The 22,251-nt window shown below is 42.7% G+C and overlaps 1 protein-coding gene across 1 annotated transcript in view; it reads right to left on the reverse strand.

Annotated features, from left to right (window-relative positions):
* Cdh2 (cadherin 2) overlaps positions 1 to 22,251 on the reverse strand; it is a 214,192-nt gene that overhangs the window by 17,497 nt on the left and 174,444 nt on the right. Inside the window, exons 11-14 of the mRNA NM_031333.2 lie at positions 19,772 to 19,914; positions 17,602 to 17,835; positions 17,059 to 17,292; positions 15,100 to 15,239 (exon numbers count right to left, since the gene is read on the reverse strand). Coding sequence (NP_112623.2) covers positions 15,100 to 15,239; positions 17,059 to 17,292; positions 17,602 to 17,835; positions 19,772 to 19,914 — 751 coding nt within the window. The remainder of the gene's footprint in view (positions 1 to 15,099; positions 15,240 to 17,058; positions 17,293 to 17,601; positions 17,836 to 19,771; positions 19,915 to 22,251) is intronic.

Below are 22,251 nucleotides of genomic sequence, written 5' to 3' on the forward strand. Positions count from 1 at the left end.
GTGTCACTGGGGGTGGGCTCTGGGATTTCAAATGCCCAAGTTAGGCTTGGTCTCTCTTGCTCTTTCTGCTGTGTGTAGAAATGAAAGTAGAACTCTTGCCTCCTTCTCTAGTCTGCCTGTATCATCACGCATCACGCCACGCTGATGATAGACTAAACCTCTAAATCTGTAAGCCAGCCCCAATTAAGTGCTTTCTTTTATAAGAGCTGCCGTGGTCATCATGTCTCTTCACAGCAAAAGGACACTGACGAGGACAGCGGGGTTTGCCTTCTATATCAAATGGAATAAGCCTGACGGTTTGGCTCATAATATTCAACCCTTGGACAGACCCTTCTACCCTAAATTCTTGGCAGTGTCCACTGGATCTTCAGATTGCTAATGCAAGCCCGTTTCAACTAGCTAGGAACATTTTAAAAATATTCTTGTCTAGAGGACATTGGTGGCACACACCTGTAATTCAAGAACTGGGGAGACAGAAGAAGGTGGATCTCTGTGAGCTTGAGGCTAGCCTGATCTACAGAGCAAGTTCCAGGACAGCCAGGGTTACATAGAGAAACCCGGTCTCAAATACTCAAGATATATATAAAAGAGAGGAAACACTCCCATCCTTCCAGGGTGACATATTGCAGATGACATCAGCTACTCCATCAACAGCACTACCTCCTGACCAGCATCACTGACCAAAGCAAAGCCACACAGTCATATGGCAGCTTATTAATCTCCAGGGGTTTTCTGTTTAACGCTCTGACCTGCTTCCTTAGGAACCAGAGAGTAGGGTTGAGGAGATGGCTCAGTGAGTGAGAACATTTGTGTGCACGCATGTATTCAGATCCCCAGCACCCACATAAACATTCAAAGATGGCTGTATGAAGCTGTCACCTAAGGGCTGGTGTAGGTGCAGACAGAGACAGGAGGATTTCTGAGAGTTGCTGGCTTCCTATAGCTTCAAGTTTAGTGAGAAAATGGTTCAAAGGAAACAGAGTGACAGAGCAGGGCACCCTATGTCATCCATTTACCTCAGCAGCATATTAACATGCACACACACACACACACACACACACACACACACACACACACACACACCCCTACCTTTGGCCAGGCCTATAGAAAGTGTTGGGAGTATAATTGCAGGGATGCTGCTTGTGCCAGCTATCAAAAGAACAGCTGATTCAAGAGATGTGACTTGGATCACGTTCTTGGCAGTAATTCACAATGGGGAAGTAGAGAAAGGACCCTCGTCCCATCGCTGAGAACACTGACAGAGTGATTTATCTCCCCATGATGACAGGAACCTGGTAAGTTCCTCAGTTATAATGGTATAAAAAAAGAATCGGAAAGCCATTGATTTACAGCAAGCTAGAAGCTAGGTTAAAGGGATGACTTAAAGAGTTTCTGTGTGATCGCTTCCTCTGCTGTGGCAAATGCACACTATAAGCAGCTGGTGGCAGGGAGCACGTGGCAGGGTCTTGGGGGTCAAGGCACAGGCTTTGCTATTGATGTCACTGTGCGTTATATGGCAAAAGTCCTGCCCTGAGGGTTCAATTTTAGACATTTTGATAAAACCTCAGTCTATATGAATACCCGAAATTATATCTTTACAAGCCCATTATGCTTTACTTAAACATAAAAATTACAACATGCAGGTTAAGAATTAAAATGAGAATTACAGAGACCTAAAATTCTCTGCAGATCTTTTGGGTTTGTGGCCTTACACACGAAGACTGTAAACAACAAGGGATCTTTCTTTAGACCTGGAACTCCAGAGGCCGAAATGTCTCTGACACTTGTCTTATGACTGTCAACTTCTACAATGTGAACTTCTCAAAGAAATTTGATTTTCAGATGAAAGTCAAGCAAAATCGTGTATCAGCTCATCTTTGGAATTCATGTTAATTGGCAAGAATCATTAAAAGTAGTTGTGGGTCAGGGCTTTTATACTATCTGTGTAATATTAGTACTTGCGATAGAGATCCAAACTTTTTTTTTCTTTCTTAATATTTAGAATGATTTAAGGATGATTTAATTTGGGGTGAGATAGTGGGAGGTTAATAGCAGCTGAAGCTCTTGCTCTGCTGCTGGCTGTTAAAATTCCACCAACTTGCAATGATTTACAGCTGCTTCATATGATAATGGCACACATCTACCTTAAGGCATTCAGTCGTGCTAATAATAAAATAATAAAATAAAATAAAATGAAGCAAAACATCAGAATACATAAAATCCTAGGCTCTAGGCAAATATCTTGGGGAAGTAAATCCCATGAGGGAGTGATGGGAACATTCATCTGGCGTATTCCAGAGACTCAGGGAGCGGCTATGGGATGGCAAACGTTGTTTTCAGATATAAGGAGATGAAAGATGGGAGTCACCCTTCACCCCACGGCCTGTGAATAATCAATCACACTAGGTATAGTCCCGTAGATCAACTCATCTTAACAGAAACCTCCAAGTTGTGGTACTGCTTGTACTTCACCGAGGCTTGAAGCTCAGCAAGGGCCATGTTCCACTACAGTGGCAGGCCAACGTGACTGTAAGAACAATGCTCTGAGGTGAGGGAAACTCTCAGTAGATGATGTGTTACTGTGCAAGCAAGAGGACCTGCGTTCTCATCCCCAGCACTTGCATAAAACATTAGGCATAGCAATGTTGCCCGTAGTCCCAGTGCAGAGAGGAATGTGTGAAAGGCATGCTGGCCAATCAGTCTAGCTGAATTAGTGAAGTCTTAATTCACTGAAATTCCTCAACTCAAATACATAGAGAATGATCTAGAAAATCACAGGATGTTCATCTGTGGCCTCCACATGCATATTTATTTATAAAAGTACAAAATTACAGTTATGAAGTAACTACGAAAATTGTATGTTTGAAGTCACCACAATATGAGGAACGGTTTTAAAGGGCTGTACCATTAGGAAGGTTGAGAACCACTGCTCTAAGTCCATGAAATGATCAGGCCATTTGATCAGTGAAGAATTTTGCTCTACTATAGGCCAGGCCTGTTACCAGTAGAAGAAAATGTCTTTTTACTGAGCAAGGACAAAGTGGCTTCAGGATGGCTGGACAGACAAAGTGACTTCGGAATGGCTAGACACACAAAATGGCTTCAGGATGGCCCCACACTGGTCTTAATTTGATTGTGACACTGGCCTTGAAATCATGTTCTTTCTCACTCTACCTCTGAAGTGCTAGCATGACGGACTGGCTATCTGTCCCTCATCTGTCTTCTACTCTAATGCCTTTTGTAAAGATATTTCTGAACTTTGAAAAATGAATTTTTCTACAAATGCACGGTGTGGTGGTTTGAATATGCTTTGCCCATGGGAAGTGATACTATTAGGAGGTGTGGCCTTATTGGAATGGGTGTGGCCTTGATAAAGGAAATGAGTCACTGAGGGGGTGGGCTTTGAGGTCCAGTGTTTAAGCTCCACCCAGTCTAGAAGAGTCAATCTCCTTCTGGCTCTCTGTAGGCCAAGATGCAGAACTCTCAGTTTCTTCTCCATCACCATGTCTGCTAGGAAGTTTCTATGCTTCCTGCCATGATGATAATGGATTAAACCTCTGAAATTGTAAACAGTCTCAAATGTTTCCCTTTGTAAGAGTTGTATTGGTCATGGTATCTCTTCATAGCAATGGAAAACCAAACTAAGACACATGCAATTTCTCTTCCTCTGCAGTTTGGTCATAAGCCTACAGACATAAATCACTTTTCCCCTGTAAGTCTTGTCTTGAGAGCTAAGCATTGCCACTAAAACTATCTTCTCTTCTGTATTTTCACCCCAACCTTCAACTTCTTACAAAAAAGAAAAAAGAAAAAAGAATGTCACCACTCAGATTAGGATCAAAATAACCTACTGTTGGACTGTGGAGAAAGATAAAAACAGTTGAGAGAGTGGCATTCTGCTGAGGATATGCTAGACAGAATCGAAACCCTCCTTCCTTTATATTATCTTGGACTATCTCAAGAAAGACTATTCTAATTTCAAGATGAATTCACTCGTGAAGACATTTAAACAAAGGAACTTAGTATTTGACTTTGTAACACTGTCTTCTGACATCAACTGCTATTGTTTAGACATTGATACCATCATATATAAATATGTAACTTGGGTTGATTTTAAATACATAATTTCTGGATAGAACTTAATACTTAGAATTCAAACTTTCTAAAAAGAGAAATAATATAAAGACAAAAGGGGGGAAAGGTGTAAAAAAACACAGTACGTTTTATTAGTCATTGAAATAGCCATAAAAGGGGAGGTGTTAAGTATTTCAGGATGGCTGGGCACACAACCTCCTACAATACCTCTACTCTGTTGTTGTTGTAGTGGCTATACGACTTAAATGGGAGTGAGGGGAGAGGACTTGATTTGTGGTTGCACTCCAAAAAAGTCTTTATGCATCAGAACAGGCACAGGGTGGAGCTGGCCATGTTAACATTTTAGCATCATATAGATTCATCCATCCTCTTCCTCTGTCTTCCTCCACTTCTTTGTTTTCAGAATAGTGCTCACACTTACCTTGCATTCAAACTATTGTTATTTTCTATTACTGAGATAACAATATATTTCCTTTGGATTAAATCTAAAATGGCACATTTATGATTAGCCAGGAAAAAATAGTATTAAAACTAATTACATAAAATTTTGTGTTTGTTCATATGAAACGACAAGAACAGAAAGTAAAAACACATGAAAATTACCCGTACATTAAAGATAGTTAATGAGCAGGAGTAGACGGATGGGTACCATCCTGTGTCTCACACTTTCTCCAGATCAGCAATGTGTACCTGGCCATCAGGGTATGGAGAACAGCATGATAAAAGGACTAACAATGTGTTGATCCCCTCTCTGGCAAAACTCTCCTCCGGTGAATTCAGTTTTGCTCTTAAAATAACTAACATGTGCTAGCATTTGCAGGTGGGTCTGCATGGATGGATGACTTGGAGCCTCATTAAGAGAGTGAACTTTGCCAGTAATAAAGATGCAGAGAGTGGTCTTCACAGTCGTGTCCAGATTCTGCCATCTGGTAGTTTGCTTATGAAGCAGAAAGATTTTGTAAAAGAATGGTTTCAAGGGATCAAATACAGAATGGTTAAATAATACTCTAGTTCAGTCAGATGGTCTGGCCTGATTGCCCACAGAGACTCCCCGGCACAAGCAGATAGAGAGTCTGGATGGGCTTCAAGGGTTTTCTTGTATCTGTGCCCCATTCTTTTGTCTAGGCAACTTGCCTGGATTCCAGATTTTAATTCTTGTCCAAATTGTATATTTAGACTTTGTGTTTTTAGTAATTTGGCTAGATAGATTGAGTCCCTGGTTTTTAACTTTGTATATGAACTCAATTTTGCAAGTCATACTTAACCATTTAATTGGATCTTATCCTTGGCCTGCTCTAGAGAGTTATGGAGTACGTTACAGCTAAGTTGCTAGCATTGCTGATCACAGGCATACACACACACACACACACACACACACACACACACACACACACACACCCCAAAGAAAAATATTACTGTGTCTGATATCCAGCATAGTGAAGAAGAACTTGCAAATCTCACAAGCCTGAAACTGAAGCCGTATTCTCCATTTCATGGGTAGGCAAGCAAAGCACAGGAAGTTACTGAAATGAGGTATGCAGCAGTGACTACTGTCTATAAAACTGGACATCAAAATTTCCCAAGACGAAAGAAAAGCGATTAGCTGTGTTTAACATGGTCGATTGGTACAATTTCAAACCAGGTTCCTGATCATTTTGGTTCTTGAGACATGAACTGCTAAAGGAAGCTCATCACGACTCTGTTTGGATCTTGTTCAGAGAACTCTGGCCTGACAGAGAGGACCAACACTTTCCCCCATAAGGAAAACTGGCCTCTAGGTTCACGGTGCCCCTCAAATACAATGCCCTTCTCATCTGCATGAGGTGCTGTCCCTTCTTTGTCTCATGTGTCCAGGGATGCACACCCCCACATGTGTATGATAGGCCAGATATGTGCAGACTGTTGTGTCAAAACTGTCCATACAGAACACCTCAATGATTGTCCACACGCAATACCTAAGGTGGCTTGGGGAGAGGCCAGGTGGTTTCACAAAATCCATAAATTCATCCCAAGCATGTGGTCCAAAGACTCTCCCCAGGGGCTTGGGAAGATATGTGATGAGTTTCCATTTAAGTCACATATAAATCATCCCTTAGTGTTAATGGCATCAGTGACTACAAGTATGTGTGGTTAGGCTGGCCTTGGACGGCACCTGTAGAAAATGGCAGTTCTGTGAGCACACTGGGCCCACGAGGAGTGAAACAAACTTCCTAATCCTCTCCAAATAAGCTCACTGCCAACACTAAGGTACTGTTAAGAAAGCAAGAAATACATTTTAACTGGGGTTCAGGCAGTGAAGTCCTCATGTCCTATGACTTATTCTCAGTAATAAATCTGGCGAACTGTATCGATGGGCTTTCTGTCTTCTAAAATCGGCACTATTGAAAGCTGTCTTTTGCACTCAGTACATAATAGAGCCTTCTCATAGAAATCTGTGTTTTGTTCATCGAAAGCTCCGTAATTAGCACATAATGTAATCAGGGTCCCCAGAAATAATTATCCACAAAGTACAGGCTGATAATATGAGTTAATAAAGCTAGTTTGGTACAAAAGATAAGAAGGAAAACTTACTGTGATTGTTACCTGTAGAAAGTAGACATTTCTAAATTGTCCCAGTTTTTACAAAAGATCAGGAAGAAAGAATTTTATGTGCTTCCCTCCTCCCAAGTTTCTGAAATTTTTTTTTTGTTTATGTTTCTGAATTTTTCAAAGTCTGTAAAACATAGCCATGAGCTCGGGGAATAATAGATGCTTTTCTTGGTAAAGAATCCAGCTTTCAGATGTGTCCCTCAAACCATCAGAGTTGGCTGGTATTAGATGTTTTCTGAGAATAATTTCACTGTGCTTAGTCACAAATGGGACATCTGTATCTTCACATACACACACACACACACACACACACATACATACATAAACAGAGCAACATGTATACACATGCACACACACACACTAACACACACAGACACACACACAGACACACACACTAACACACACAGACACACACAGACACACACACACTCACACACACACAGAGAAACAGGTATGCACTCACATATTCACACACATGCACATACGCACGCATATATACAAGCAGAACAACATGTGTATACATGTACACACAAACACACTAACACACACACAGACACACACACACAGAAACAGGTATGCACTCACATATTCACACACATGCACATACGCACGCATATATACAAGCAGAGCAACATGTATACACATGCACACACACACACTAACACACACACACACACACACACACACACACACACACGCGCGCTCGCGCGTGCCTTGGAAACCCTGAAGAGGAGGTGGAATGATTCTTAGGAGCCAGAGATGAGAAGGAGTAGAACTGAGTCTTCTGGACATGACAGGACCATGACACTCATGGACACACAGCAGCTTTGATCAAGATCAACCCAGTCAATGTGAAAGTATAGAAGTGGAAAGGAATCCTTCAACCGTAAGTAAGCAGCTATGAACAATGGTGGGGTCTTGGGGAGGGATGAATTATTTTGTTTACAAGGATGTGGACTCTGATAAGGTGACCATCTCCAGTGGGAGGTCTTACATTCAAATGTATATAGGCAGGAAAAATTGGAACTTGTCAGGGTTTTTAAAGCAAACAAATATACAAACAAATCTATGGGGTCTTAAAATCGGGAGGGTTTAAGGAGGAAGACGGGTAGATCTGGGAGGAGTTGGGAGAAGAATAGGCATAAATATGATCAAAAATACATCAAAAGAAATTCTCAAAGGTTAATAAAATTATCACATTAAAACAAACGAACAAAAAAGGCCCATCTAACTGATGCGAACAAAGCAAACAAAACCTAGCTAGCTCCCAAGGTGTCTCTAAGATCTAGGAACTCACACAGAGTCCTCAATCATGGAAAGCAAAGGCTCAAACCTTTGCCCATCCCAATCAGTCCTGATGCTTATCATGTGAGACACTGAAGGACAGGGCAAAAGGTGAGAGATATGGCAGACCTGGAATGCAAAGGGCAAGGAGAGCCAGGAATCCAGTCATTATGAGACCACTGTGATATCTTCAGTTCTTACCAGACCCCCTGCCCTGACCTATGTCAATTCCCTCTGCCCTGCTCACTGGGGTTACCCCTCAGGGTCCTGTGTTATAGTTCTGATGACCAGTAGTCATTTAGCAATGTCCACTATCACCATCATCATGTCTTCTCAAAGACGAGGAACACCTGCCACACCCGTGGCCTCGAGTGAGAAGGTCATCTTTTTAAAAATTGAGAACAGAGGCCACTGAAGATTTCTGTATTCCAAAGCAGGGGTGGGGCAGCCCAGAGATAAAGGCCACTGCACGATGCAGGGCGGGGCAATTTATCAGTGGCCTGAATGAGTAAGAGCTTTGGTAGAAGATATCTAAACATTTAGTCTTCTTGTCCTCAAATGGATATTAATCCTGCATTGCCACTTTCCAACAGTGAAGGTCTATTCTGCCTGACTGTTCTGAGAATCCAATGAGATCACAGCAGCCACCACCCCCCCCACCCCCCAGTGCATTTCTACCACCCATCACAACAGCAGGTTATACAGGACACCAATACACACCCAACAGCTTGCGCAAAGGCCAAGAGTGAAGCTGGCTGGCGACACTGAACAGGGTTAGAGTACTGTGAAGAAAACATCAGTGTTGCTGTACACATCAGCTACACTTAATAAACGCTGGCTTTAATGGAAGAATTATCATAAAAGAATCCAAGCCTTAAAGAGATGTAAGCTTCTGTTTCCTACCCGGAGGTTCAAAGGAGGAAGGTCCCAGGGAAAGTGAGAAATGCCCTGTATTGTACAGTCTCCCTGATTTTATCAGAGATGTTGGTATAGAAGAACTGGGCAGTGAGATCATTGAAAGTGATGCAGGATTTGCAACCAGTTTTGATGGCCAAAAGGGTACTGAAGGTCGTTGACTAATGATGGTAATTAAGCATGCCTTGATGAGCACCAGAGCCTGGCTGGTGATGGCAGTGACCAGATAAAGAAGGAGCTTTGCCCTCGGAAGAAGACCAGACAGTATACTAAAAGGTCTTTCCACCAAGCCAAGGCACTAGGCAGAGAGATATCAGGCCTGTCAAAACTCAGGGAAGGCCTCTTACAAATGCAGTTTCAAATACAGCCCACTCTGGCCTTGACCACAACCTTCTAGGAAGGGGCAGAGTATCTACAAGCTCCCACCAATGTCTTCTCTTTTTCAGATAAGGATAAAAGGCACAGGAGGCCACCCAACCCCCTAACTGGGCCTCTCTGGTTTGTTAAAGAAATCAGCAACCCCCGCAGAGAAATTCAACTGATAGAGATGCTAATCTGGGGAGATAAGACCTGCCCTTGTGAAGGGCTACTTGGCTTTGGTCTCTTCCTAATCAGCTGCCAGGGAGAAGCCAGGGTAATCCAGCTACAGGCTAAATTTGAGACACACATACTCTGGGGAAGACAGCCATAGTCTTGCTTCCCTCGCTAGCTTAATGGATCTCTCAGATCACTAAAGGCAGACAGGTATAAATTGTGGTCATTTCTTGCTGAAGTAGCAGGACAGCAAAAGGAGTCTTTGAGACTACCTGTCTGTGACACCAAGCATAAGAGACCTGTACCTAAGTGTCACAAGTCATGTCCACTTACAGAGGAACAGTTCCCAGTCACACCTCCAGTAACATGCACGCTACCTACTATGTTAAAAAACAATAAACTCTTGTCCAGAAGTATCAAGGCCCCAGCTCCAGACTCCTTCTCCATTGCCCCTTCTATGCTCTAAAGAAACGAATTCCTAGCAAGGACCATGGTGGAGTTGTAGAAAAGAGAAAATGCTGTATTTCAGCAAAACCAGGCTCCTTGGGAACTGATGAGCATGGATTTCAGGTTTAAAGGAAGAGCATCCGGTTAGAAGAGGAAGGATTTGCATTAAATACAAGGTGCATAAAAATACGTAGTCATAAAATAGTCCTATTTTTCTTAAGGACAGAGACAAACATTAAAAGAACCCATCAAAGATATTTTGAAAGAGGCCTAGCAAGATGGCTCAGTGGGTGGAGGTGCTGGCCAACGAACCTGATGGCCTGAATTTGATCCCAGGGTCCTACATGGAGGAGAGAACTGACTCCTGCTTATGATCCTAAGATCACGTGTCATGAAAGCTGTGGCATGTGCATGATTCCCTTCCCCTAATAAATACATGCAAACACATGTTTACATTTTTATCATATAGCAAGACATTAGAAAGCAAAGTAATTTAAGCCACATGGTGATGTAACAATGACACACAGAATAAGCAGTAGAAAACAGGGGGCACCAAGCCACGAAATTACACATACAGAACATCTACTCCGAGCCATGATTCTTTTTCATTTAACTTAACAGAGGATGAAGACCGAACATCCTAATCCACATCTTATAGCCCATAGAAGATCAAGCGTAGATTAGTCATAAGTGTGACTAACAAAACATTACGTACCTCTCACAAGTATGACAAGTCCAATGAGAAAAATCTATAAAGTCATATACACAAGCTGTTTGTGGCCGCAGGGTTCATTATCATGACAGATACAGTCTTCTAAGTGGAACGTAAAAGTTCAACCACAACAGGAGCAATGACAGACTGGCTACTGTTAACCGGCTGCTCATCATAAGAGCATTCATCATTAGGAGAATCTAGAGAGCAGGCTATGAGATGAGATCTTCAATGTACTTAGCTGACAAAAAAGCTCGTGTCTATCATGTGTAACGGTTCTGTCAGCTCAATAAGGAGAAGACAACATCACAGAATGAAGAAAGACAAGCTGAATCAAAGCTTCATAAATGAAGATTCAACTGGTCAGTAAGCCAGCAGGGACATCCCAACTAAGTCCTAGCAAGAGCTATCGTACCAGAGGGACTGAGGTGTAAGGCTAAAGACGCCAGGGAGCTAAGGAGATGGAGGATGGTGGGCACCTAGCATCCAGGCTGCAGGATGTGAGGTGTAAATGGCACAGCCACATCAGGAAAAATGAATGACTGTGCTCAGGCCACACGGGGACACGGAAGACACATTCCTAACTCGTGCCTAAGAATGCTCACTGACAGTTTACTCAGAATCTCAAATGGAGGCTAGGCATGGTTGTACATACCTTTAATGGCAGCACTCAGAACTGTGACTTTGAGGCCAGAGTGGTCTACATCGAGAATTTCAGGTTAGTCAGTGCTACGTATAAACTGTGTTAAACAAACAGCAAACAAACAAACAAACAAACAAACCTGGAAACATTTACAACTCCCGGTGAAGCAGAAGGCATAAATAACATGCCGATGTTTCTTAGCAATTAGCAATTCATCAATGGTAAAATGAACCACTTTTACACTACATGGGTGGGTCTTAGAGGTCTAACAGTGACTAACAGATGACAGACACAGACAGTATCTAATGATGTTGTTTGTTTACATTAAAGGTAAAAATAAATATTGTTAATTCATCATAACAGTAATTTATAAAAATCTGTTGGATTTGTGTGTGTGTGTGTGTGTGTGTGTGTGTGTGTGTGTGTGTGTGTGTGTGTGTGTATGGCTGTCATTTAGCCTGGAAAGGGGGTTTCTAGGATGCTGTAGGCATTGATGGGGGGAAGGGGGTTGTAGGGAGCCTCCTCTTCTCCACAGGATACTCAACCCTTTGAGACCAGCATTCACATCCTAACATCACAGCCTTAGAAGCCAGAGGCTGAGAACAAAGTGAAGTCTGGCTCCAGGAGAGCAGGAAGAGGCAAGCCTCTGAGATAGGCCACCAGAGGTGCTTTTATCTTCCCCTCCCCAAGCAAGAGGGTGACAAAAAGAAATCGCCATGGAATAAAGGCACCCGGACAAATCGCCCGACCTTGGAGGAGACATCAGGCCATGAAAGGATTTGCAGGCTGAGGGGGCTTGTTCCTAGCACCTGGGCCTTCCTATGGGCCTCTACTTAGAATACAAAAGGGTTCATCAAACAAAGCATGCATTACTGTTGAACTGGAATTTAGCTTTACAACGGCTGGAACATGGGGTGAAGATGTTAAACCAGAGACAGGACGTGTGTTAGACAGCTCTTCAAAGACAAACATAGCAACCCTGGAGATCAGAGGACTGGGTGGATTTTAGAAAAAATTGAGAGTTGGTGCAGATAGAGCCCTCCATCTAGTCCTACATCAAGTATTATACTTTGTTATTAAATTAAACTTTATCAAGTAGACCACACTGGGAACCAGCAGCAGAAGAACCAGAGACATCTAAAGGCTATGACAGAGACTAAAATGCCACCACAGAAGGGAGAATCTTCTGAGACACCACAGTTAAGGGATGGATGAAATATGAAAATCACCCACAGCACAAAGCAGAGAAAGTTGCAGAAAAGTTCTCAGGGCAATGGGGAAGAGGTCAGAAAACACCCATAAGTTTGTGAGAGCCAGGGAATGCCAGAGTTCACGAAAAGCGGAAACTGAAGATTTACAATGATATTTTCAAGGTTTACAGAATGCTTTATGAACCCCAAAGGCATATATGAGCATCAAGTTAAATGTCTTATTTAGGTTTTAATTATATCTGTCAGCGGTCATTCTACCTCCAAGTCCATAGAGAATGACATTTCTCCTTGGGGACAACTGCTTGCCTAAATGACTCCAGCAGTGAATTGGACATCGCACAACTAGGAATTGGATCTTAGTGTTTTAGATTAATGGAGGCTAGGGCATTTCTGCTATGTTTTCTTCACTCCTTCCTCACCGCCAGGCAGGTTTTATTATTGGATCTGAAACACCAACCTAAACAGATGAGGCCAATCTTCCCAAATGAACCAGGAGAGAACCTGAACTAACTTCTTGAAGGAATTTACACAAACTGGGGAACAGATTCAGACAGCTGACTCTGAGCTCCTGGTTTACGCTACAATGCAGGGAATATTGGATCCTGCCCCAAACCTCCAATTCTATGAAACAACTACCAGTTATTATAATTATTTTTCTCCTGAAGCTTTGTGAGGTAGTTTTAGGTTGACATTTCCAAAGTGAGAAACAGGGGCAGCATAGATGGCTCAGTTGTTAAGAGCACTTGCTATAGAAGTAAGAGCAAAGTTCAAACCCACATAAAAAGCCAGGCATAGAATTTCAGACTGGGAGACGGGGACTGGGTGGGAGGGGAGGTTGGGGAGCAGGTAACTCCAGGAAGCTCACTGGCTAGGAGGCCCTTCTGAAGCAGGGCTTTGGTCCTATGTGAGACCCCATCTAAAGCAATGATACAGAGAATAGAGGAACACACTTCCTTGACTTCCTCCTTGCTGTCCTCTTTCATGTGTGCATAAGGGTACACACAACTGCACTCAGACACTTGCATCATATACAGACAAACACCCCACAACACACACACACACACACACACACACACACACACACACAAACACACACACACACACTCACGCAGGGAGACAGACAGAGAGAAAGGGAGAGGGAGAGAATGATACGCCATGCACAACAATGAAAGCCGGATGTGATCAGTGTGATCAGAAAGTGAAAAGGTAGATTAATTAATAATTAAAGTCATGTGAATTTTTAAAACCTAGATACATTTTTACAAGTGAGAAACCCTGGGGTATATTTACAGAGCCTCTTTAATCAGTCAGTAGTCAAAACAGCTTTACACACTTGAGTCAAGTTTTCAAGACTTTTTAAACATGCCTTTCTCCTAAATGAAAGATCAGACTTTGTAAGTCCAGAACAGAACCAGTTATGGGCTCAAAGCAATTCACGCAACTTTGCAAATGTGAACGAGGAATGTTAAAGATGGAGAGGAGGTATGAATGTGCTCTGCTAAACAAAAGACATAAACCAGTTCTTAACAGGTGCTAAGGAAGTGTGCATGTGTGTGTGCGTGTGTGCGTGTGCGTGTGTGCGCGCACACGGGCGTGCACTCCCGTGCATACTGATTAGACCATTGCCAAACACACTCAGGGCAAAAAACAATTTATTGATAACACAAACCGCAAGAATGCCGTGTTATTTTCAGTTCCTCTTTGTGGCATTTGTTTCAGAAGCAGAAATGGTCTAACTACAGCATCACATGTATCAATGGATACACTTGTGACTTCTTGGGAATACTTCCTTACATTCCTGTTCATTTCCAATATATGTATGGATGGCTGAATGTAGGCTGTGACACCAGACAGACCCACATTCAAATCCTGCATCTGTGCCCTAGGTAGAACCCTAAGTGGAGCTCATTTTGCAGTCATCAAAAGTGGGGATGTTCTCAGAGGAACTGACGGTTTCACAGGTTTCAGAGAGAGATTCGATGTGTGTAGCCAGCGCCTGGCATGCAATGTGGAACTCTCATATTGTTCTTAGGACATCGAGGAGGTTGACTCTGAGCAAAGCAGCCTATGTTCTCATGTACTGCTTATTCTCACTCTCATAATACAGCTTTCTCTGTGCACGGCACCCAAAAGCACACATCAGTTAACAGCAAGAAGAGAATTCTCTCACCTATTGAGCAACTACTGTGAACCCTGCACCAAGACTGACACCACAGAGAAATGAATGGTGTAGATGGAGCCTCTGAACGCGAGGGTTGCTCCATGAGGTGAAGATCTTACAGGCAAACATTTGCTGGCTCTACCCCGTTTTATGTCACGCCTGGAATATTTATTTAATTTGCCCGGGAAGTAGTTGCAAAATAAGCAGACTTATTATACCAACCTTGTATATCTACAGCCCCATATAAAAATTAATTATATTTTAATTATCCAGTGGGACGAAAAAGGCCAAACAATACGAATTTAAGTGAAGTGGGTTCAAGTTGTATGCGTTTGTATGATGTTCGTATAAAATAAATACAACTATAACTGGTATTTTGGGAACAATCAAGAAACGTGTGACTTTATGGGAAGAATATACCCATAGGTTGATAATAAGATATGGTAAATGGCAGAAAACGTGATGGTTTTCATAATACATAATCTTAAAGATTTGAAACACCACTCACCTGGTCTTCCTCTCCTCCACCTTCTTCATCATATTTCAATATGTTATCTCTTACATCATCTTCTGGGTCTATTAAAAGCTGCTTGGCCTGGCGCTCTTTATCCCGGCGTTTCATCCATACCACGAACATGAGGACAAGGACTGGATAGGGGAAGAGGAGAAATTCTTACAGTGCTGTTCATCTGAAAGCCAGACTCACGGAACCTCAAACTTCTGCATCCCTGAATTAAGCACTCGGAGGACCATGATACATGATTCACTCTGGTACTGCGTGTGGGCCTTAGCAGTCCTCTGTCAGAGCACAGAGTGAAGACCCGGACTCTAGTCTCCGGGGTCCCGTGGATGTGCTGAGTAAACCCCTTTGTCCCATGAGGCACGATCTACAGAACTGATTATATGGCTCCCATCTTCATCTTGGCTTGTTAGAGGATAGATACCCTGACAGAATGCTTCGTAAACTCCAAAAACAAAACAGCACTGAGCTGGACTGTGGCACTGGTCAGTCATCATTATACTCCCAAAATCTCAGAGAAAGGCACTTCCCCTGGGGAACAAGTGTTCGCTTAGATGGTTGGGACAGGAAATGAGAGCTGGGTGTGTAATTGGATCCCTGGTTGTTTTTGGACTCCCAGAGGCTGGTGCTTCTCTGTCACGCTCTTCTGCATTTTCTTCCCTACCTCGATGCAGCTATGAAGGCATGGGGATTAGTTTTCGCCCTGAAATAATATTAGGCTTTCATCCTTCACACTCAGTGCCAGGTCTGCGACCATAAATTCTCCCAAGTTGATGTTAAAATCAGTGCCAATTCATTTTCCTTCACAATGCCTGTGTCACTTTGTCATGGCTGAATCTATCATTCCTAAGTCTGTCTTGATAAGGCTGGTTGTATACGGCACATTCGAAAGTGAGCTGCGTGCCTGACCACATATCTAGGAATAAATTCTGTCTAAAATGTGAGGGTATCAGTTTACATCCTGAAACAAAAAGATTTAATGACTCCTATTTGAGCACATTTTTATTATTGGCCATAAAAGTAAATATCTTCCTTTAAAAGCCAGATACATGATCTCATTTGCCATTGTTCAGGGCTAAATCTAGCAAGTGGATTATTAGTAAGGCATGCAGGTTTCAAATTATAGTCAAAGCAGTCCCCACACAGGAAGTAAAAGATGCTCAGGCTTCTATAGTAATTGCTTGGAATAAAGGGACAGAATTCTAAATTACCAGAACACTTGTAAATGCAGAAAACATAAAAGAAATGGCCAACATTTTCAAGAAAGTGATTGGTGCATAGCGTGATCACACAATAAACCGGTCCTGCTGCTATTCCACAATAAAACTCGGCCCGGGCAGTTCATTCTTCTAACCTGCATGCTTAGAAGTGGTTCCTAAAGTACTTTCTGGTGGTTAATTCTCTGCATTCCACTGAACCAAAGACAGCAAAGTATCTTAAAGAGAGGAAATTCCTTAATCCGCACTTATGCTAAAGACAGACAATTTATTGAGCTGTATAATCATTCCCATTATCAAATGTGCTCTGTATGGAGTGCAATCTCTCAGTATTTTGTGCAGTTTCTCAGAAACAAATGCCTTGACCCTTGCATGACTGGAGTAGGTTGCTAACTGCACTTTATGTGCAGGGAGGAGAAAGAAGGCAACACAGCTACCTTCCTAAATCATCAGCTCTGTGCCATAAATCGATACTCAAGTCCTAAGGCGAGCGCTCAGACTTAAGGCTATTTAACACTTTTCTGTGGAATGGGCTTCGTGTGATCCCGGCAATCAGCATGGGACATGGTTGGGGAGGAGAGGGAACACACTGGGGGCTGGCTGAAAACTCGTCCCCCATGGACGGGATGGTGCTCAGCCAGGTAAGGGACCTGCTCGGTTATTCTGAGAGGGCTCCTTGCTGAGCCTCCTAGAAGTAGGAGGTACCGCACTCTCTGAGACCAATACTCACTCAGCAGGATGATGATACACAGAAGTATCGCGATGATGGCGCCCGTGCCAAGCCCTGCACCCACGATCCTGTCTACGTCGGTGCAGTCTCCATTGGAGTCACATTGGCAAACTTTCACACGCAGGATGGAAATATTGGACTTGGGGGGATTCCCTGAATCTGTGATAACGATGGGAACTTCATAGATGCCAGCTTCCAAAAACTTGATCTTTAAATTGAGCTGAGCAAAATCACCTACATGGAAAAGGGAGAAAAAGGGGAAAAAGAAAAGTCTGACATCAACACCTAATAAGATGTAAGAAGAAAAAATACTACTTTCCGGAACGTATTTCCTAACTGTAACCCATTAAACAAATCACAATTATGCTGTATTGTGAAAAGCTATTTTAGGCTTCAAGTGCTTTTTAATATCTCATTTATACCTTACATAGCATTTAAAATATGTTTCACGAGAAGGTTATAAGGCATGTAAAATTAATTTTCCATACCAGGGTTCAAAACTACTGCACTATACATGCATTCAAATAATTAAACTGCTCTTACCATTAAGCCGGGTGATGGTCCAGTTTCTTTTAATAGTCACTGGGGATAAGGGAAGGTCAAATGCAAAGGGCCCTGCATTGGGGTCTATGTCATAATCAAGCGCTGTGATGTTAATTGAATTGGGTTCTGGAGTTTCACAAGTCTCGGCCTCTTGAGGTAACACCTGAGGGGCGTTGTCATTGATATCAAGTAAATAGATTTGCAGCGTTCCTGTTCCACTCATAGGAGGGATTCCTAAAAGGAGAGAAAAGTCATAGTTGAGGGCCACGGCTTCTGAGCTGATCCTCAAACGTGGTGATGCTTTTTGAAGCCTCTTGTCCCTATCACATGGGGAAATGTTCATTGTCTCGGTAACTGAGTGGATGATTTACAGAGCAAGCTCACATCTTCCTTCCCTCCTGGGATGGCCCTGAGCTGCTGGTGCCCTCCATGCCTCCTCTATGGCGCCCATCACTCCATGCTCATGAATAGCTCACTCCTCTAGCAACTGTGGAGAATATCAAAGAAGCGCAGGGGCTCATGAGGTTATGAACCCTAGCCTCTGGGTGGAGTGACAACACATGTGAGTGTACGGAGGAGAGCTCTGAAAGTTCAAAGCCAGCAGTAACCATCGCAACTATTTACAGGCAAGAAATAGAAGGAAATAGGCATCTTGGGAACACATACCCTGGAGGGGAAAACCGTGTTTCATTGATTAGCCAACTACATATCTAAGGAAGGATGGGAAAGCTCTCTGCACAGTAATTCATGCTATTCCTGTGAAGAAGGTTTAAATAGATGAGGGGCCCCAAACTGCTCATGGCCATGGGCTTTTCTGCATACTGTAGAATGTACAAAACTGGACACTAGGTGTTCTGCCTAATCTTAAATCTGTTCTCGTCAGCCCTGAAAAATCCGACCTTTTCGTCTGGCTGTGTCGCAGTTTCTACACACACCTAAGAAGCTTTATGTGTGTGCAGTTATATACACATTGTTTGTTTATATGCATTTTATAAATATTTATATATACTGAATCCCAGATAGGTCCTATATGAGAGAGGAAACAAAATACAGCACTCATCTGGGGCAAAACACAATTTTTTTCATAGCTGTTCATGCAAGTGGGTCTCATCACCACAATGTTTTAAAACTGCACATCTTGACCACAAATTTGAAGCTCGTATTTTTTCAACAAGCAAATACATTCATAGTCTAATGCTAAAAATATTTTAAAATATGGTTGTGATTCCATTTTGGAAGTATGAACAATGACAGAAATATTTCTGTGAATATTAGCTTGTGCCAAGCACTGCTTTAAAAGCTTTATTTGGACAATTCTTCAAGGAGTGGAAATTAGCTATTAATTCCACTATACATTTATTCCACAAAATCAACACAAAGTTAACAGAGTTGAATGAAGACCTGGACTGCCGGGCAGTGGTGCATGCCTTCTATCCTGGCACTTGGGAGGCAGAGGGAGGGGATGGGTCTCAAGTTTGAGGCCATCCTGGTCTATAGAAGAGCCGAGGCTGGACATGTGTGAGAGCTAGCAAAGCTGTCATTTTGCATTTGTGTATGTTCTCCTTATTTTAGACATTTAAGAGAACATACTTATCCATTTCAACCAACTCTGACCCAGCAGATATTCACATTGGGAAAGAAAAAGTGTCAAAATACGTTTCAAAACCAACCCTTTCACAAGGCTCTTATATTCATTTTCTGAATATGCACAAAAATAAGTTTTCTAGCACATTGCAGGAATTCGTCAGAGAAAAAGCCTAGAGAAAGAAACACATGAAGAGTATATATATATACACACACATACATATAACACCACATTCTGGGAACACTGAAGTTAGACTTCACCTCTAGTTTACAGGGCATCTGTCTGTCTGTCAGGGCAGGAGAACAAGGAGGCCCATGATCTCAATGCCAGCCCACTATAGAAGCCATCCATACACACAGAGTACGTCACAGAGATGGCAGAGAAGTACTTTACACAGAGCAAGTGGGACAAGGGAAGAAAATTTGGGGCTTCAAGACAAAACAGAGCTTTAGAACCTTGAGAGAGCAAAGGTCTGCTTTCTGTGTACTTTAGCACTGTGGAAAGTCTTAATCCTTTCATCAGCACAAAAGGCACTGCTCTCTTTAACCCACAAAGACGACCCAACAAATCTATTTAATTACATACCATTGTCAGAAGCAAGGAAGGTAGCATTATAGATGTTGTTTTTGACATTTGGCGACTCTCTGTCCAGAACAGCGATAGTGGTGATCTGCCCGTTCACAGGGTCTATTTTCAGCCAGTTGGCAGGGTCAGATAACTTTGTGTATCTGCAAAACGAAAGTGCAGCAGCTCAAACACTTTTTGACCAGAAACTTAGCAAATCAAGCCTCTGTAAATTTTACAGGTTTAATTACAAAAAGGCAAAGCCCTCGTTGATTTGCATGGCTGTAGGTGACAAGCAGACACAGAATTTAAGATAGAAATGTTAAGTCCGTGGCAGTGATTTCGGGAGGTACGCATCGAAAGCACAGCAACGTGGTCTGCAAAGCTTTCTGGGTAAGACATGGTACACAGTCTCCCTGTGGTGAGCTGAGGGAAGATTTAGCTACCCTTAGTTCAGGCCCTTGCCTACTTCAATTCATAACATGGGTACTGACAATAGGGCTCAAATACACTCTCCATATTTTTTCTTTTTCTTTATTTCAGCTTTATTAACTTGGGTGTTTCTTATTTACATTTCGATTGTTATTCCCTTTCCCGGTTTCTGGGCCATTATCCTCCTAGCCCCTCCCCCTGTCCATCCTCCCCCTATTACCGCCCCCCCCCAACAATCCCATTCACTGGGGGTCCAACCTTGGCAGGACCAAGGGCTTCCCCTTCCACTGGTGATCTTACTAGGATATTCATTGCTACCTATGAGGTCAGAGTCCAGGGTCAGTCCATGTATAGTCTTTAGGTAGTGGCTTAGTCCCTGGAAGCTCTGGTTGCTTGGCATTGTTGTTCATATGGGGTCTCAAGCCCCTTCAAGCTCTTTCAGTCCTTTCTCTGATTCCTTCAACGGGGGTCCTGTTCTCAGTTCAGTGGTTTGCTGCTGGCATTCGCCTATGTATTTGCTGTATTCTGGCTGTGTCTCTCAGGAGAGATCTACATCCGGTTCCTGTCAGCCTGCACTTCTTTGCTTCATCCATCTTATCTAGTTTGGTGGCTGTATATGTGTGGGCCACATGTGGGGCAGTCTCTGAATGAGTGTTCCTTCAGCCTCTGTTCTAAACTTTGCCTCCCTATTCCCTCCCAAGGGTATTCTTGTTCCCCTTTTAAAGAAGGAGTGAAGCATCCGCATTTTGGTTATCCTTCTTGAGTTTCATGTGTTCTGTGCATCTAGGGTAATTCGAGCATCAAATATACTCTCTGAACTGGAGCCCTCTCATACAGAACCTAGGGGGGAATTAGCAGTTAAAACACACAGCACAAAGCACTCCTAATGCTTCACCACCTTACCATGGGAGAGACAAAGCATCACCGGAGAGATCTCATAAAACCCCATTCCTACCAGGATCCTCCACGTGGGGCAAAGCCTCAGATGGTGTCCTTCAAAGAGCCCCAAGGCTTTCATCTGGAATAGCACATTCACTTCTTTCAACTCCTTAAAACGTGAGCTGAAGTTTTACAACTCAGAGAACTAACACGTAGATCGGACACGCTACGGTCTATTTTGAGAGGTGAAGTCTACAGGATTTGAATGCGCCTACCAATTAGCCATTTAACTGTCCTGATTTCTGGGTATGGAGGACTGGGGACTTGGAGTGGTCATCTGTCAGCAGTCATCCTGAAAGCACTTAAACCAACTTACGAGTTAATTTTAAAGTTAACTTCAGCCACTACAGAGAACAGTTGGATGGAGCAGCTGTCAGTCACCCGGTCCCACCTCGGGATACATTAGGTTTTGCTGAGGTTGGAACCGTATTACACATCTTATAGGTTTGCTGTACAGGTATGGGGTGAACAGCATCCGTTGGCCCATTTTGGTCTGGCATATGTTCTCATTAGGCTGGACGTGTGGAGAAGAGAGAGCTTGTAATTTCCTGAAGCTTCCCTGTTAATTCACTGTGTTGCTTTTTTAAGTGTTTGATACAAAAGTGTAGGCTAAATAATTGATATTTTTAACGAAAAAGACAGAACAGTAGAAGGAAGATTTTCCTTCTACTAACATATGAATAGATGCAGTCTTGTATTTTTAACCTAATAAAGTCATGGATGCCCTACGAAGGAAATACACCAGAGAATCTAAAATTATTTCAGGAAACATGTATGTCTCCATTTGATCTTTCCATGGGTGCTGAGGACTGAAGAAACCTATTTTTGTAGCTTTTTTTTTAATCTCAAAAAATAAAAAGTATTTTCTGTAAGACTTCAATCGTGAGTTTTCTTTAGGAATGCAGCTCTCCAGGTAGGCATCTCATGCTGCAGTGGATGGCTCTATAGCCATGCATGTACAGAGAGAGCAAACTGGACCCAGTGGTTATAAAACAGAGTGGTTATGAAACGTGAAAGTGGGAAGGAAATGCAATAGGAGAAACTGGGAGGAGGGGGAGGGGAAGGGCCTAGGGATGCATGTGAATCTGTGCATGAAATTCCTAGAGTAAAGAACACTATTTCAAAAGTAA

This window comes from Rattus norvegicus, chromosome 18 (genome assembly GCF_036323735.1).
Source record: "Rattus norvegicus strain BN/NHsdMcwi chromosome 18, GRCr8, whole genome shotgun sequence".
Lineage (NCBI taxonomy): Eukaryota > Metazoa > Chordata > Mammalia > Rodentia > Muridae > Rattus > Rattus norvegicus.